Here is an 18,551-nt window from a genome sequence, read left to right as displayed (position 1 = left end):
CATCAGCATTCCTTTCACTTGACAGCTACATTCTTCTGTGCACAGGCTGCTGCCGCATTTCTCAATATTTCGAGCAGGGCTGGGGCAACTAGACTCAGCCGCGGGCCGATTTGTATCAGAGAGGACGGTTTGGGGCCAGAACATAATTATAATAATTTGTACCCAGCAAATTGACCACAACTAAGCCCAACGAGAAAGTGCATTTGAAAATAACAATAATTTCATACCTTGATTACATGGAGACACAATCACATCTCTTTTATTCCTGGGAATACTTGAACACATTTCCTAAATTGAAACAAATTTGTAGCCGAATTCCTGACGATTGTTTTCCTGGAACACTTTCTTTTTAGCTAAAAACTTGATTTAAGTGGCCAAAACTGGCCATCTCCCAGAAGCATATTTATGTCGTATGTCATCAACGTAACTCAAAACTGTGACAGTCACAGGAGACACAGGTTCAGCATTTTTAGGTATTGAAACATTTAAAATGATTCTCCCCTCAGCATTGTCATTCCCATTCCAATTGGAAGTCAGCATTCTCCACATTCCTAGGATGAGTCCTTTTTTGTCTCAACTTAAAATTTTCCAAACTTCATACCATCCAAACCACCCTGGGCCATTATCAATTTCAGCAAAAGGTATTTGGTTTCAAAGTGCTCGCTCAGACTCACTACCATTTTTAATTTGGGCCTATGCTGCCTTTATATGGGACAATCTTTTCACACTACTTCGAAACAAAAGTGATTCTCGTAGCAGGTTAGGAGGGCATTTCCCTTAACCGCGGTCTCCTAACCTGCTACAAAAAAAGGTCACTTCGGTATCAAGGTTTTTCCCCTCTATATAGTCACTGCTTTGATTGAGACTTAAAATGGCAGCAGTTCAGACTCAGAGTGGATGTCATGTTGTCTCTGGACTGAAGCATTAAAAAAGGTTGGGAGCGGAGTGTAAACACTGCAATAGTCTTCAATGGGAATGCTAACAACATCGTTGCAAAACTGGGTGATCATTTGATTTGTCAGAGGTTTTTTGTTAGACAACTACAAGTTAAGAAAGTTTGATTTATTAACTATGTTTATTTGTTCCAATCTTCCACAGAAAATTTAAATAATTAATTATTCATTTATGATAACAAAAAAAATGTATATTAAAAAATGATCAATTTCTATTGATAGAAAATCAGTTACATTCAACTATTAAACGTTTATATTTCAAGTGACAAATAATTCCCTAGTATGATTGTCTAATTAAAAATAGTCTTGTTAAATGTATTTTAGCCCTCATAATTAGGCCATTTACGGCAGTTCACAGTAAGTGAATTTCTGTGCCCTCTAAGATTTAGACCGATAAAAGAGTGATGTCTCATTTAGAATCAATTGCTACACTTTATTACAAGGAACGTAAATGAGAACATTTAAAAGACATTGAAAAATGACCAACAAAACACTGAAAAAACAAAGAGATAAAAGGACTATCCTATAGCAGAGGCTAAGATCTCGCATGTCTTGTCTATACTAGCATGCCTTTCCCACCTTAAGACTCTTCCCTGATGGGCGTACATCCAGAGAAAAAGCTGTTCTGGAAGCTAGTAAGGACCCGTTTTTTCTTCTTCAAGACGCTGGCTGTGTTCCTTTCTTCATCCTCCTCATCTTCCTCTTCCTCCTCCTCGACAGAGACACTCTTCCTCACAAGCTATAAAGAACACAGCAAGGAAGATAGTCTTTTCAGTACAATAAGGACATGATCTGAAAACCCCAATACCCACCTAAGATGCAGTTTTGTGCAAAAGAAAGTGATGTGCGATGAGTCTGTTACGGATACAGTGCCTTGCGAAAGTATTCGGCCCCCTTGAACTTTGCGACCTTTTGCCACATTTCAGGCTTCAAACATAAAGATATAAAACTGTATTTTTTTGTGAAGAATCAACAACAAGTGGGACACAATTATGAAGTAGGACGACATTTATTGGATATTTCAAACTTTTTTAACAAATCATAAACTGAAAAATTGGGCGTGCAAAATTATTCAGCCCCTTTACTTTCAGTGCAGCAAACTCTCTCCAGAAGTTCAGTGAGGATCTCTGAATGATCCAATGTTGACCTAAATGACTAATGATGATAAATACAATCCACCTGTGTGTAATCAAGTCTCCGTATAAATGCACCTGCACTGTGATAGTCTCAGAGGTCCGTTAAAAGCGCAGAGAGCATCATGAAGAACAAGGAACACACCAGGCAGGTCCGATATACTGTTGTGAAGAAGTTTAAAGCCGGATTTGGATACAAAAAGATTTCCCAAGCTTTAAACATCCCAAGGAGCACTGTGCAAGCGATAATATTGAAATGGAAGGAGTATCAGACCACTGTAAATCTACCAAGACCTGGCCGTCCCTCTGAACTTTCAACTCATACAAGGAGAAGACTGATCAGAGATGCAGCCACGAGGCCCATGATCACTCTGGATGAACTGCAGAGATCTACAGCTGAGGTGGGAGACTCTGTCCATAGGACAACAATCAGTCGTATATTGCACAAATCTGGCCTTTATGGAAGAGTGGCAAGAAGAAAGCCATTTCTTAAAGATATCCATAAAAAGTGTCGTTTAAAGTTTGCCACAAGCCACCTGGGAGACACACCAAACATGTGGAAGAAGGTGCTCTGGTCAGATGAAACCAAAATTGAACTTTTTGGCAACAATGCAAAACGTTATGTTTGGCGTAAAAGCAACACAGCTGAACACACCATCCCCACTGTCAAACATGGTGGTGGCAGCATCATGGTTTGGGCCTGCTTTTCTTCAGCAGGGACAGGGAAGATGGTTAAAATTGATGGGAAGATGGATGGAGCCAAATACAGGACCATTCTGGAAGAAAACCTGATGGAGTCTGCAAACGACCTGAGACTGGAACGGAGATTGGTCTTCCAACAAGACAATGATCCAAAACATAAAGCAAAATCTACAATGGAATGGTTCAAAAATAAACATATCCAGGTGTTAGAATGGCCAAGTCAAAGTCCAGACCTGAATCCAATCGAGAATCTGTGGAAAGAACTGAAAACTGCTGTTCACAAATGCTCTCCATCCAACCTCACTGAGCTCGAGCTGTTTTGCAAGGAGGAATGGGAAAAAATGTCAGTCTCTCGATGTGCAAAACTGATAGAGACATACCCCAAGCGACTTACAGCTGTAATCGCAGCAAAAGGTGGCGCTACAAAGTATTAACTTAAGGGGGCTGAATAATTTTGCACGCCCAATTTTTCAGTTTTTGATTTGTTAAAAAGGTTTGAAATATCCAATAAATGTCGTTCTACTTCATAATTGTGTCCCACTTGTTGTTGATTCTTCACAAAAAAATACAGTTTTATATCTTTATGTTTGAAGCCTGAAATGTGGCGAAAGATTGCAAAGTTCAAGGGGGCCGAATACTTTCGCAAGGCACTGTATGTCACCACCCTGTTGCGTTATTGGTATAGAGGAGCCTACCTTGGTGGGAGTGACACAAGGTGGTTTAAAGAACGTGGCGTCACCAGGGCTAATGGCTGTGGGGTCTTGAGGAATAGAAACTAAATCTTTGGACCCATCGTCGGTGACCTCACTGGAGTCCTGATTTTAGGAAGAGAGGAAAATGATTAAGAAAAATAAACTGCACAAACAATGAAATATTCTCCCACTAGTGAATGTAGGGAGCCTATGGTATACAGATATCTGACAACAGATGGACAATTTTAACTTACTATACTGGACATCTGGTTGTCCATGTTGCGACACTTCTCATGGTCACACTGGCAGTTCTCCCCACAGCTCATCTTTCCCTTACGGCACCGGCACAGCCTGTTGCCACAGCGACCCTTACAGGCACACTGAAGGAAGAGGCATACAGATGTGAAAACTCATTTAACACTACAAATACATAAGAATATTGATCTGATCATCTCTAAACAACTAACAGTGTTGCCCCGGTCTCACTAAATGATTTCCTATACATTACGTCTATGTTCTCACCCCTGTAGCCTTGGGTTTTTTGACGTTGGAGCTCTTTCTGTTACGGCCACTCTCATTCTTCTCAGGGCACCACTCAACCTCCTCTGACTCTGAGGGAGACTCTAGCTCCTCCATGTCAATGGCCATCTTCAGGGGAGCCCTGGCTGTAGTGAAACGCCGGCCTTTAGGCTGCAGGAGGTAAAAAAACACCAGCCGTGAGATGGTGCAATCTCTTAGCGCTGGTCTAAGTCAGGGTCATTTCCCCCTAGACTCGAACGGGGGAAATTTCCACTATAACAGTTGGATATCAAACAGACTGGTGAGGAAGTGTGCCAGTGGCTTACCTTACGCGGGATGTACTCAAAGGAGTCATCTGGGGACTGAGTGGATGTTGGCAGTAGGTTGTTGATCTTTTTCCCACTGGCCAACTGGAGCAGTGTTAGTTTCTGAAAACACAGAGCAAAAGTTGCTTGATATGGACAGTTTCAACAAATACTAGACATAAATGTTTAGAATTGTAATAACCTGTGCTTTTAGCACCTAGGGTGTGAGAAACTTTCCAAATTACATTAAATAATATTAGGGTACATGTAAGATTAGGTTTTGTTGATATACCGTTTATACCGAGGTATTTTGAAATACTGACGGTATAATTTTAAATACCTTACATTATTTAAAGAAAATAAACATTTGGGGTTGGGGGCACCCACGCATTGCGGGGGCTGCGTGCTACCTGAATTCTTCAGGCCATGGGTTCTACAGGTTGGACACGTTCCACATGGATGTTGGTTCATGCTGACGCAACTGCATCACGCAGTTACTGCAGATTGGGCTCCCTAGTGGCGCAGCAGTCTAAGGCACTGCATCTCAGTGCTAGAGGCATCACTACAGACCCTGGTTCGATTCCAGTCTGTATCACAACCGGCCATGATTGGGAGTCCCATAGGGTGGCGCACAATTAGCCCAGCTTCGTCCAGGTTAGGGTTTGGCTGGGGTAGGCCATCATTGTAAATAAGAATTTGTTCTTAATTGAACTACCTAGTCAAGTAATAAAAAATAAAAAGATTGGACGCCGGTACGCCACTGACACCAGCCCGTACTGTTTACACCAGTCAGGATAGGTCCATGGACTCATGTTGCTTACGCCAAATCCTGACTATGCCATTCGCATGACGCAACACGAACTGGGGTTTTTCTGACCAGGCATAGATTTTCCACTCCTAAATTGTCCAGTGTTGATGATCGCCTGCCCACTGGAGCTGCTTCTTCTTGTTTTTAGCTGATAGGAGTGGAACCTGGTGTGGCAATAGCCCATCCGTGACAAGGATAGACGAGTTGTGTGTTCCAAGATGACGTTCTGCACACCACTGTTATTTGTCTGTTTATGGCCTGCCTTTTAGCGTGCACAATTCTTGCCATTTTCCTTCGACTGCTCTCATCAAAAAGCTGTTCCCACAGGACTGCTCCTGACTGGATGGTTTGTGCTTGTCGCTCCATTCTGGGGAAACCCTCGACACTGTGGTGCGTGAAAATCCCAGGAGGTTGTTTCTGAGATACTGGATCCGGCACATGGCACCGACCATCATACCACGCTCAAAGTCGCTTAGGTCACACGTTTTGCACATTCTAACGTTCGATCGAACAGTAACTGAATGCCTCGATGACTGCTTTATATAGCAAACCACGGCCACGTGACTCATCCATTTTCATGAACGGGGTTGTGTAAACAAACGTGCTGTACTCCACCTTATATAAACTTAAAAATCAGGTGTGGATCCTTGTATATCATGAAAAGAACAGTAATAGGACAGCACTCCGGTAAACAAAAGTAAATGGACATTTGTATTGCCGTACGAACATGTCAGGTATGAGCCCTTCCTCAGCATGCAATGCAATGGCAATCAATGTCACAACAAGACTTCACGGGTGGGCATAATTACAAATTCAGTCAGTAAAGGCCCAATTAAGAGATCCCAGCAGAGGGACCTGTGGGGGAAACATGAAAAGCAAATAAAGATAGACACACAATACCAATACCTAATATCTGGCCTGTGAGTGTGTAAGTATAACTATAAGAAATCTAAGATGTGAAATAAATTATATCCAGCTCAGGGCTACAGCAATGCATTTGGTTTGCTAACTGGATCAAGATCCCAAGTACCTAAATTGTTTTATGTGCACTTCCGGTAATACCGTATACTCCAGTATGGTACAGAAACAGTATGACTGTATGACAATCTGGATACCACCCAACTCTACTGCAGACCTTTGTTCTTGTAGATACTTTAAAGTGTTCTATTGTCCTTGTACAGGCTCATCTGGGCATTTACCTGTTTGTATTGTTCATTTTCATCCATCAGCCTCTGGTTTTGCTCATTCAATTCCCGCATCTTTTCAATCTCATCCTCCTGTAGAAACAGGCATTGAATTAGGAGGGGGGTTAGAATACCTATATTCAACCTGATTAGTCTTTGATAGAGATGTCTAAAACACAACACTGAGTGGAACTTGAAGTCAAATCAACCTGCTTGGATAATGAGGATTAATAGCAGAAACAAGTCCATAAGCACATAAATAGACCTAACTGTATGACCCTGAAGAACATTCCGCCAGAATGTTATTGTGCACAGTAGTTGAGAGGACAGTGTGACAGACCTGGAACTTGAGGCGCTGCAGAAGCTCCCTCTCTCTTTTTGAAGTCTCCTCCTCCTGTTCTTTCTCCACTGACTTGCTCTCCTCGCTCTGCAGCTGACCCAGGAGGTACAGGACCTTCTCCTGGTGCATCTGCTCCAGCTCCACCAGGCGGTGCTGGTGCTCCATGTCCATGGTAGACATCAGCTTCCTCTCATCACACAGAGTCTTCTGAAGGTCCAGCACGTTGCTTTTCTCCTGCTTTAGCTCGCTCTCCAGCTTAGAACTGGTCGTTTTGGCAGACACCAGCTGTGGAGGTGTTGATATTTATTGTAAGTTGCTCTGAATAAGAGCATCTTCTAAAATACTAAATAGTCAAATGAAATTTTGGGTTGCCATGTATTTTGTCAATAAACATTAGCTTACAAGGTAGGCTAATAGGCTAAGAATAACATTATTTTCAAGACATTGAAAACTTTTGAGACTAATAAGCTTGCAGTTCAACAATACGCAAATAAGCTCATGTCTTACCTCTGACATGAGGACCTTGAGGGCACACTTAGCCTCCACCATAGTAGTGATGTTGTCCCAGCGTTGCTTCAAGCGCCCCTCATTGTCTGCATCCAGAACCTTCTGTTGTAGGTCAGCTATCTGGGCACTCCTAGGAGGAAAACCATAGGACATTACATGTGAATGTTTGTCTATACAAATACATACATACACATGAATGAGCTGGAGGGATTTTTCATGCACCGATAGAACAGAGAAGCTGCGTCTGGTAAGACGAGGGGTGGGGGTGTGTGTCTATTTGTCAATAACAGCTGGTGCGCGATGTCTAATATTAAAGAAGTCTCAAGGTATTGCTCGCCTGAGGTAGAGTATCTTATGATAAGCTGTAGACCACACTATCTAACAAGAGAGTTCTCATCTATACTATTCGTAGCCATCTATTTACCACCACAGACCGATGCTGGCACTAAGATCGCACTCAAACAACTTTATAAGGCCATAAACAAAGAAGAAACTGCTCATCCAGAAGTGGCACTTCTAGTGGCCAGGTACTTTAATGCAGGCAAACTTAAATCCATTTGATCTAATTTCTACCAGCATGTGCAACCACAAAATATATAAAAAATAAATAAACAAAAAAATAAAAGCTCCTCTAGACCACCTTTACTCCACACAGAGATGCATACAAAGCTCTCCCCTGCCCCCCATTTAGCAAATCTGACCATATTTCTATCATCCCAATTCCTGCTTACAAGCAAAAACTAAAGCAGGAAGTACCATTAACTGGCTCAATACGGAAGTGATCAGATGACGCGGATGCTACAGGACTGTTTTGCTAGCACAGACTGGAATATGTTCCAGGATTCATCCAATGGCATTGAGGAGTATACCACCTCAGTCATCCACTTCATCGACAACATCATCCCCAGTGACCGTACGTACATATCCCAACCAGAAGCCATGGATTACAGGCAACATCTGCATTGAGATAATGGCTAGAGCTGCCGATTTCAAGGAGTGGGACACTAATCCTGACGCTTAAAATAAATCCTGCAATGCCCTCAGACAAACAATCAAAACAGGCAAACCGTCAATACAGGATTAAGAATGAATCCAACTACACCGGCTCTGACGCTCGTCGGATGTGGCAGGGCTTGAAAACTATTACAGAATACAAAGGGAAACCCAGACGCGAGCTGCCCAGTGACGCAAGCCTACCAGACGAGCTAAATGCCTTTTATGCTCACTTCGAGGAAAGCAACACGGAAGCATGCATGAGAGCACCAGCTGTTTTGGATGACTGTGTGATAACACTCTCGGCGGCAGATGTGAGTCACACGGAACCCAAACCAGCTGCGCGCAAGAGCCATCGTGCATACATTTATTTTGTCCCCCCACACCAAACGCGATCACGACATGCAGGTTAAAATATCAAAACAAACCCTGAACCAATTATATTAATTTGGGGACAGGTCGAAAAGCATTAAACATTTATGGCAATTCAGCTAGTTAGCTTGCTGTTGCTAGCTAATTTGTCCTGGGATAAACACTGAGTTGTTATTTTACCTGAAATGCACAAGGTCCTCAACGCCGCCAATTAATCCACACATAAAAGGGTCAACCGAATCGTTTCTAGTCATCTCTCTTCCTTCAGGCCTTTTCTTGACTTTATATTGAGATTGGCAACTTTCATAAATTAGGTACATTACCGCCACTGACCCCGTTCGTCTTTCACTCACCCACATGGGTACAACCAACGAGGAGATGGCACGTGGGTACCTGCTTCTATAAACCAATGAGGAGATGGGAGAGGCAGGACTTGCAGAGCGATCTGCGTCAGAGATAGAAATTAGCCTGTAGCATCGCAGACGCTCGTTGCCGCGCGCGAGCAGTGTGGGTGCAATAATTGAATAACATTGATTTGAAAGGCTGGTCATGGCTCACATCAACAGCATCCTCCTGGATACCCTACACCACATATGTCAGAGTCAAGGCCCGCGGGCCACATCCGGCCCGCAAGAAGGTTTTTTACGGCCCCTGGGATGATCTTGATTTATTATTAGAACCGGCCCGCAGCAAGCCGGCAGCCCGCAGATCTTTTACACGCACCAATACTACATTTCCCACAATGCAAAGGTGACGCACCGAGCAGTAGGCTGCTTCATTTCAATATTTATTGGCACAGCAGTCGTCAGCATCACAGTAAAATTAACTTTCAGATACCCATCAAAAATGGCAAAACGGAAGGTGGATACTGAGAACCGGGGGTTTCAAACAAGGTGGGAGTCGGAGTATATGTTCACGAAGGTAGCTGGAAAACCTGTGTGTCTTCTGTGTGGAGAAAGTGTGGCGGTACTGAAAGAGTATAATCTGAGACGACATTATGAAACGAAACACGCGGACAAAAACAAGAATATGGACATGGAACAAAGGCTACAAAAGGCAGAGGAATTAAAACGAGGCCTCAAATCTCGACAGGCTCTGTTCAAAAAAGCCAAATCACAAGGCCAGGCTGCTGTCAAGGCCAGTTTTATTTTGGCAGAAGAGATCGCTAAATCAGCCCGGCCATTTACGGAGGGGGATTTCATCAAAAACTGCATGATTAAAGTTTGTGACGAAGTTTGCCCAGAAAAAAGGCAACTCTTTTTAAATGTGAGTCTGAGCAGAAACACCATTGCCGAGAGAGTAGACCAGTTGTCCATCAATCTAAAAGAGCAGCTTGTGAAAAAGGGAAAAGATTTTATTGCATATTCCTTGGCTGTGGATGAGAGCACCGACATTTCTGACATTGCCCAGTTGTCAATTTTCATCCGCGGAGTGGACTCCAACCTAAGCGTGACAGAGGAGTTTTTGGCTTTACGTCCTATGCATGGCACAACTACGGGGCATGATTTGTATGAAGAGGTGTCAAGATGTGTAAATGAGATGGAGCTGCCTTGGGAAAAACTCGTGGGTTTGACAACCGACGGAGCACCTGCGATGTGTGGACACAGGAGCGGACTGGTGGCGAAGATACGGGAAAAGATGCAAGAGGAAAACGCGACAGGTGAGCTGACAGCTTATCATTGTATCATACACCAGGAAGCGTTGTGCGGTAAAGCCTTGAAAATGGAGCATGTAATGAGCATCATCACGCGCACAGTTAACTTTATCAGAGCCAAAGGTTTGAATCACCGCCAGTTCAAGGCATTTCTGACGGAGTTAGAAACGGAGCATGGTGATTTGCCTTATCACACAGAGGTGCGATGGCTAAGCCAGGGAAAGGTGCTTCAAAGATGTTTCGAGCTTCGTGAGGAGATTTGTCTGTTCTTGGACAGCAAAGGGAAAGACACAACACAACTCCGAGACGAAATGTTTCTGTGTGAAATGGCTTTTCTGTGTGACATTACGAGTCATCTGAATGCAATAAACTTGCAGCTGCAGGGTCGGGATCGTGTCATCTCTGATATGTACAGTACAGTGAAGGCATTTAAAACCAAACTGACTCTGTGGGAGACGCAGATGCGGAAAGAAAATTTGAGCCACTTTCCCAGCTGCCAGACCATGAAAGAGAAGCTCTCTACCAGTGCGTTCCCGAGCACACAGTTGGCTGATAAAATAGGTATGCTTGCCGCTGACTTTCGACGCCGATTTGCTGACTTTGAAGCACAAAAAAGCAGGTTGGAACTGCTCGGTAACCCATTTGCTGTTGACGTGGAAAGCTCACCACCAAACCTCCAAATGGAGTTGATTGACCTCCAATGCAATGATGCACTGAGGGCAAAATATGCGGCAGTGGGTGCTGCGGAGTTCGCCCGTTTCCTCCCCGGCACAATGCCCCAGCTGCGCATCCAGGCTGCTCAAACGTTGTCTATGTTTGGCAGCACATACCTGTGTGAACAACTGTTTTCTTTGATGAACCTGAACAAAACATCACACAGAAGTCGACTTACTGCTGAACACCTCCACTCAATTCTGAGGATTTCTTCAGCTCAGAGCCTTACCCCGAACATTGATGAACTTGTGGAAAAGATGGGACACCACCAAGTATCACCCTCAACCTCAAACAAGTGAACATTACTGTGCAATCACATATTTAGAGTTTTTACTCAGTTCAAGTTTAAAAGTTAAAATTTAATATTTGTTTTCACTGCATGTTACTTCTCCTTAAACAAAGTGTTGTTTTTGATTAATAGATTTTTGCACTTTATTTTTTTGTATTTCAATCCAATTATATTTTAAAAATATTTCAGTTGAGTGGATGATAGAAAATTGCTATTATTGTTTTTTCTTTGAAGTAAATTTAGCCCACTTTTGCTAAAATAGAAAATATAGTCTACTGATGGTGCCTTGAATACCGGTTTCTTTCATTTAATGTTCATGTTATGGGGATATTTATATAAAGGAAATTTGTCTTTTGTGTCTGTTGAAAATTAAAGATTACTGACAGAGCCATAAGAAAATATTGCTTTATTTATCTGATCATATTGTAATATATTTGTTAGGTTTTCAGTAGGTTCAATTAGGTTCACTAGACTATATGCGTCATTTAAAAATTTTTCAATGAACATTCGAACAGTCCGGCCCTCGTCTTGTAGCTGATTTTTTTATTTGGCCCTCCGTCCATTTGACTTTGACACCCCTGCCCTACACCCACTCCAATTTGAAATACCGTCCCAAAAGATCCACAGATGACGTAATCTCAATCACACTCCACACTGCCCTTTCCCACCTGGACAAAAAGAACACCTATGTGAGAATGCTGTTCATTGACTACAGCTCAGCGTTCAACACCATAGTGCCCACGAAGCTAATCACTAAGCTAAGGACCCTGGGACTAAATACCTTCCTCTGCAACTAGATCCTGGACATCCTGACGGCCACCCCCAGGTGGTAAGGGTAGGCAACAACACATCTGCCACGCTGATCCTCAACACAGGGGCCCCTCAGGGGTGTGTACTCAGCCCCTTCCTGTACTCCCTGTTTACACACGACTGCGTGGCCAGACACGACTCCAACACCATCATTAAATTTGCTGACGACACAACAGTGGTAGGCCTGATCACCGACAGCGATGAGACAGCCTATAGGGAGGTGGTCAGAGACCTGGCAGTGTGGTGCCAAGGACAACAACCTCTCCCTCAATGTGAACAAGACAAAGGAGCTGATTGGGGACTACAGGAAAAGGCGGGCCGAACAGGCCGCCATTAAGATCAACAGGGCTGAAATGGAGCAGGTTGAGATCTTCAAGTTCCATGGTGTCCACATCACCAACGAACTATCATGGTCCAAACACACCAAGACCGTCACGTCAACACCTTTTCCCCCCTCAGAAGATTGAAAAGATTTGGCATGGGTTCCCAGATCCTCAAAATGTTCTACAGATGCACCTTCGAGAGCATCCTGACTTGTTGCATCACTGCAGGGGGTCACTACAGGGGGTAGTGGGTACGGCCCAGTATATCACTGGGAACAAAAAATGGTCAAAGACTCAAGTCATAGACTGTTCGCTACCGGAGCGCCAAGTCTAGGTCCAAGAGGCTTCTAAACAGCTACTACCCCCAAGCCATAAGACTGCTTGAACAATTATTAAAATGGCCACAGACTATATACATTGACCCCCCTTTGTTGTTACACTGCTTCTACACTACTCACTGTTTATCATCTATGCATAGTCACTTCACCCTTGCCTACATGTACAATTGACCTCGACTAACATGTACCCCCGCACATTGACTCGGTACCAGTACCCCCTCTATATAGCCTCGTAATTGTTATTTTATTGTGTAACTTTTATTATTTTTTACTTTAGTTTATATGGTAAATATTTTCTTAACTCTTCTTGAACTGCACTGTTGGATAAGGGCTCATAAGTTACTTCACAGTAGGGTCTACACAAATAAAGTTTGATTTACCTGCCCAAATTTAAATACTTCCTCACATATATCATTACCCTGTTCTAAGGACTTGCGTCTGGCAGCCGTCACAATATCCTATCAACAGGAATTAACAAAAGAACAGATGGGGAAGGCGTATGCTTTGGAAGGTGTGAAAAGCTTTGGAGCAAAGCCTCACTATGACATCAACATTTCTCCAGGCAAGCCAAGGGGAGGTAGGCCAGGAATTCACAATGACAGTGCAAAAATGGATAGCAATGCAATGCAACTGAAAGACAAATTATGTGGATGCCTTTCACATCAGTAGAGTCATGTAATAAAATCAAATGCATTAGAAGGTGAGGTCAATGTTTAGTGTTTGGATAGAAGGAATCCCTCAGCTGCGGGAGGTAATATAGGTCAATGTTTAGGTCAGAAGGAATCCCTCAGCTGCAGGAGGTAATATAGGTCAATGTTTAGGTTAGAAGGAATCCCTCAGCTGCAGGAGGTAATATAGGTCAATGTTTAGGTCAGAAGGAATCCCTCAGCTGCGGGAGGTAATATAGGTCAATGTTTAGGTTAGAAGGAATCCCTCAGCTGCGGGAGGTAATATAGGTCAATGTTTAGGTTAGAAGGAATCCCTCAGCTGCAGGAGGTAATATAGGTCAATGTTTAGGTTAGAAGGAATCCCTCAGCTGCGGGAGGTAATATAGGTCAATGTTTAGGTCAGAAGGAATCCCTCAGCTGCGGGAGGTAATATAGGTCAATGTTTAGGTCAGAAGGAATCCCTCAGCTGCGGGAGGTAATATAGGTCAATGTTTAGGTCAGAAGGAATCCCTCAGCTGCAGGAGGTAATATAGGTCAATGTTTAGGTTAGAAGGAATCCCTCAGCTGCAGGAGGTAATATAGGTCAATGTTTAGGTTAGAAGGAATCCCTCAGCTGCAGGAGGTAATATAGGTCAATGTTTAGGTCAGAAGGAATCCCTCAGCTGCGGGAGGTAATATAGGTCAATGTTTAGGTCAGAAGGAATCCCTCAGCTGCAGGAGGTAATATAGGTCAATGTTTAGGTTAGAAGGAATCCCTCAGCTGCAGGAGGTAATATAGGTCAATGTTTAGGTCAGAAGGAATCCCTCAGCTGCGGGAGGTAATATAGGTCAATGTTTAGGTCAGAAGGAATCCCTCAGCTGCAGGAGGTAATATAGGTCAATGTTTAGGTCAGAAGGAATCCCTCAGCTGCGGGAGGTAATATAGGTCAATGTTTAGGTTAGAAGGAATCCCTCAGCTGCAGGAGGTAATATAGGTCAATGTTTAGGTTAGAAGGAATCCCTCAGCTGCAGGAGGTAATATAGGTCAATGTTTAGGTTAGAAGGAATCCCTCAGCTGCAGGAGGTAGTAAGTAAGTTTTGAACTAGTCAGACTCACCTGAGGTTTATTTCTGTCCCCAGATTGTCCACCTGTTTGCTGAGAGACGCCTCCAGCTCTCCCTGACTCTCCAGCTCTGAGATGATGAGGGTCCGACGCTGTGGGAGTAGAGCGAGAGGGGAGAGGAAACACAGTAAAAACTGTTAAAGGGGGAATGGAAACATTTCAGGAAGTAAAGCTAAGCAAAGAGATGTATTCTGTCCACTAATACTAAACATATGCATTTAACATCTCTGTTTTTAGGGTTTTGATATTGAACGATTATTAGGAGGTATGGGTAGCGGCATCTTGAATTGCCATAGAAACAACTGACGCTGATGTGTCATTGGCAGGATTGAGCAAATTGTGAGTTTTGGCAGGGGACTGAAAGTGAATGCTGCCACGAGGAGGCACCTCGCCTCCACTTGACCTGAAAAGGTTCTCATAACTTTGACAGCTTTGTCATTGAGCTACATTAAGGTAAGAAACTGTATTCAATTTGTTTTTATGTTGGTAACTATAGTATTTTTTCAGATTTCCTTTTAAATCAGTCAGCCAAAACAAGGCAAGGCAGCGAGCCAGCCATCTACTGGATTTAGCACTTCTCTTGTCTTTTTTACATTAAACGTTGTCTTTGATAACTGTACAAAATCAAATGCTCATATTATCAATTTGAAGAGTATTTGTCATTGGTATAGCTAAGAGCTAAAATAAAAACTGTCTAGAGCCTGATTCTACAGTAGTTGATAGCCAGCCACCCACAAGAGGGCTGCAGCAGGACTGATATTTTACCAGTAAAAAGTATGATACCCATATAATCATTAGTTAGCTAGATATTTCATTAGGTATCTGTTTATCTATGATTCCTAAAAATAATTAGGCTGGTAGTCAGCTCAGGCTGACTACCAGGCGGCATTAGTAAAGGTACTCCTAATCTTCACCCAGTAGCTCAGTGTCACTAGTCACCCCCCCTGTATGCTTTCAAATGTGTTCCCATTTTGACTCTTCGAAGGGGGTTAAAATGTATGCCTTAATCTTTTTTTGTAATTCCAATTTGAGATGTAACTTGCATTTTGTTTTCAGGTTTGAATGAGATGTAGTATTCCCCTCAATAAAGTTATTTAAATAATGTTCTTGATTTATTAATATTACGTGGGTGTCTTTCCTTATCATGTGTAAAAATCAAATGCACTTGTAATGTTTTGGTGCAGATATGTAGTTAATATACAATCCAGATAGGTTTCTGATAACAGAACATTCCGTAGAATGTAAGAAAAATGCCACGTTCACCAAAACAGCTGTGACTCATTCACAATAAAAGGTATTAGTATTCTGATTTACTATTTAGATTTTCAATCCTTGTAAAACAAGGAATAGTTAACATGCTCAGTTTTTCCTCCATCGTCATTAGGAAGTTACGTAAATAGCATTTGTTTAGGGGGAAAAAAGCATAGATTTTCCACAGGTATTTCTTGACCGATTACCATTTGATTCATGTGGTGCCATTATATGTCATATCATTGGAAATGGCTGTTTCTCAGTTTTTAAACTATGTATCATGTTTTCATATATGGTTAGACATTAGCTAAATTTGCTCAACACAGAGTTCATGGTCTTTGAGACAGTTTTTGGAAATCCTGCCAGTGATGCAACATTGCCAATCTGGCGATTTAGTCAGCTGGTGTTCTAAAGCCTAGTGTTTCCATTACCCTTGAACTAACTCCTGTAGAAAAACAGAGAAGCATAATTTCCTCATGTAGCCTAGCAGTGGAAATTTCCACTGATTACTCATTTAGTAAAAGCTCAGATTGTCATTGATCTTTTAAAGACAAGGACTCCACTTACCCTGACTTTGGCAGCAGGCCGCTCCCCTGCCTCCATCTGTTGTTTAAGTTGGGAGATCTCCTCTGCCAGGATCTTCCTGTCCTCCAGCAGGTCCTGCAGGTGGCGCCGTGCCTCCCCTGTGCTCACCAGCACCTCCACTTCGTTCAGGAGCCAGGTCTGCCCACAGATTCAGGTAACAGCATACATTACTCAGTCCTTCATACACAGTGACAGTACTAGAGATTCAAAATTACAGGACCTTTCAATAAATTCCCTGGTTTACCTCCTTATTCCGCAAATCATACAACCGGGATTTTTGAAAAACATGGAATTTATTGAAATTTCACAACCCTAGGCAGCACATTTAAATCACACACACAATCACTTAGACCACAGCATGCACATTCACATAACACATTATGGCAATCAGTTCCTTTCTTGCAAACCAGGACCCCTCACAAAAAAATCGCTGATCAAATAATTCACAGTACCTTCACTCTCCCGGCTGCTCCCTCCATCCCTCTGTAATGGATATCCTTTCGTTTCTCTGCCACCTCACTCCTCTTCTGTAGGGCATCCTTCAGACGCTTATTGGCTGCTGCGGCCTGAAGGAGAACACCTGTAGAGTTAGAACTACCGCTCACCACAGTTCCAGCTAACAACAATTAAAGAATTGACACAAAATGTTTTCCTGGTCGATTAGGCCCAGTGGTTGAAAAAGTATCCAATTGTCATACTTGAGTAAAAGATACCTTCATAGAAAGTCACCCAGTAAAATCATACTTGAGTAAAAGTATTTGGTTTTAAATATACTTAAGTATCATAAGTAAATGTAATTGCTAAAACATACTTAAGTATCAAAAGTAAAAGTATAAATCATTTCAAAATCCTTATTAAGCAAACCAGATAGCACTATTTTCTTGTTTTTTTAATTTACAGATAGCCAGGAGCATGCTCCAACACTCAGGCATAATTTACAAACAAAGCATGCGTTTATCGAGTCTGCCACATAAGAGGCAGTAGATGACCAGGCATGTGCTCTTGATAAGTGTGTGAATTAGACCATTTTCCTGTCCTGCTAAGCATTCAAAATGTAATGAGTACTTTTGGATGCCAGGGAAAATGCATGGAGTAAAAAGTAACATTTTCTTTAGGAATGTAGTGAAGTAAAAAATAAAAAAGTTGTCAAAAGTATGAATAGTGAAGTACAGATACCCCAAAAAACTCCTTAAGTAGTACTTTCAAAATGTTTTACTTAAGTACTTTACACCACTGAATAGACCTAGGCCTCACCTCCTCAGTTTTACGACGCAAGACATTAGCTTGCTTCTGGAAGTCACTCTCAAGCTTCACCATCTGAAACTGACGTTTACGGTCCTGAGAGGTGAGAAATGTATTGTTATTGAAAGAAAAACGAAATCAATCATCTAAACCACATGGAAATGAAAGTAGTGAACAGTGTGCCTTATCTATGGACTGGTGAGTCTACTAGAGTCACACAACACGTCACTCACACACCTTCTCCTTGAGCTGAAGCACCTCCTTGTCCTTCTTGTTCTTCCACACTCTGAACTTCTCAGAGTCCTCCTTCATCTGCCTCATCAGCTGTACACGCTGAGTCTTCATAGCCTACAGGGAAAGAGAGCAGACAATCAGAGAAGCCATCAACAACCTCGTACCATCATTAGGTCACATTCAACCATTTCATTTCAAAAGCCCATTGACCGATGAGATCCAGACTGAAAACCTCTCATTGTCCTGAAAAACAGTGCCCATTAGTTCAGAGTAACTAGTATATCCACAGCTCACAGTACACCCACAGTGTCATGACAGTGACACACCAGAGGAAAGCACACTGTCATACCTGGATCTCATGGTTGAGCTTGGCCACGCTGCGAACAGAGGACTCTTTGACCTTGAGGAGTTTGGACTGCTCCTGGAGCTTCTTCTTCATGTCTGTGATCTGAGCCTCCAGCTCTTGCAGACGCTTTCTCCGTTGCTCACTCAGCCTGGAGAGAGGGAGAAAGACAGAAGGAAATGAGATTGATGATTCCATTCTACTGCAGAGAAATGCTTATACTAAACGTAAAATTCTGTTACACACCAAGCTCGTGGCTGTCAGAGGGAAACTCTTGTGACAGCTAACCATCATATCAAATGACTACACAGCCTGAACATAAAGATGCTATTAAAATAGTTAAGTCTTACTTAGCCTGATTGACATCCTTCTTGGCAGATTGGAGAGCCTGGATGAGGTCCTCCTTTTCCTTCTGCAGAGAGCCCACTGATGTCTGCAGGCTCTTGATGTTATTCTAGAGGGGAACCGTTAATGAGGAGTTCAGATTAAA

The 18,551-nt window shown here is 42.6% G+C and overlaps 1 protein-coding gene across 1 annotated transcript in view; it reads right to left on the bottom strand.

Moving 5' to 3' along the window:
- Positions 1-1,056: 1,056 nt before the first annotated feature.
- kif4 (kinesin family member 4) overlaps positions 1,057-18,551 on the bottom strand; it is a 26,702-nt gene continuing 9,207 nt past the window's right edge. Inside the window, exons 16-30 of the mRNA XM_021591174.3 lie at positions 18,412-18,515; positions 18,068-18,212; positions 17,722-17,832; positions 17,497-17,580; positions 16,695-16,808; positions 16,225-16,380; positions 14,401-14,498; positions 7,144-7,273; positions 6,637-6,921; positions 6,312-6,389; positions 4,326-4,427; positions 4,003-4,170; positions 3,735-3,860; positions 3,484-3,603; positions 1,057-1,692 (exon numbers count right to left, since the gene is read on the bottom strand). Of these exons, the coding sequence (XP_021446849.1) occupies positions 1,534-1,692; positions 3,484-3,603; positions 3,735-3,860; positions 4,003-4,170; positions 4,326-4,427; positions 6,312-6,389; positions 6,637-6,921; positions 7,144-7,273; positions 14,401-14,498; positions 16,225-16,380; positions 16,695-16,808; positions 17,497-17,580; positions 17,722-17,832; positions 18,068-18,212; positions 18,412-18,515 (1,980 nt within the window). The 3' untranslated portion in view covers positions 1,057-1,533. The remainder of the gene's footprint in view (positions 1,693-3,483; positions 3,604-3,734; positions 3,861-4,002; positions 4,171-4,325; positions 4,428-6,311; positions 6,390-6,636; positions 6,922-7,143; positions 7,274-14,400; positions 14,499-16,224; positions 16,381-16,694; positions 16,809-17,496; positions 17,581-17,721; positions 17,833-18,067; positions 18,213-18,411; positions 18,516-18,551) is intronic.

This window comes from Oncorhynchus mykiss, chromosome 29 (genome assembly GCF_057628025.1).
Source record: "Oncorhynchus mykiss isolate SJ-2025 chromosome 29, ASM5762802v1, whole genome shotgun sequence".
In the NCBI taxonomy this organism is placed as follows: Eukaryota; Metazoa; Chordata; class Actinopteri; order Salmoniformes; family Salmonidae; genus Oncorhynchus; species Oncorhynchus mykiss.
Note: the sequence above shows the minus strand (reverse complement) of the source record. Positions and strands in the feature narration are given on the sequence as shown.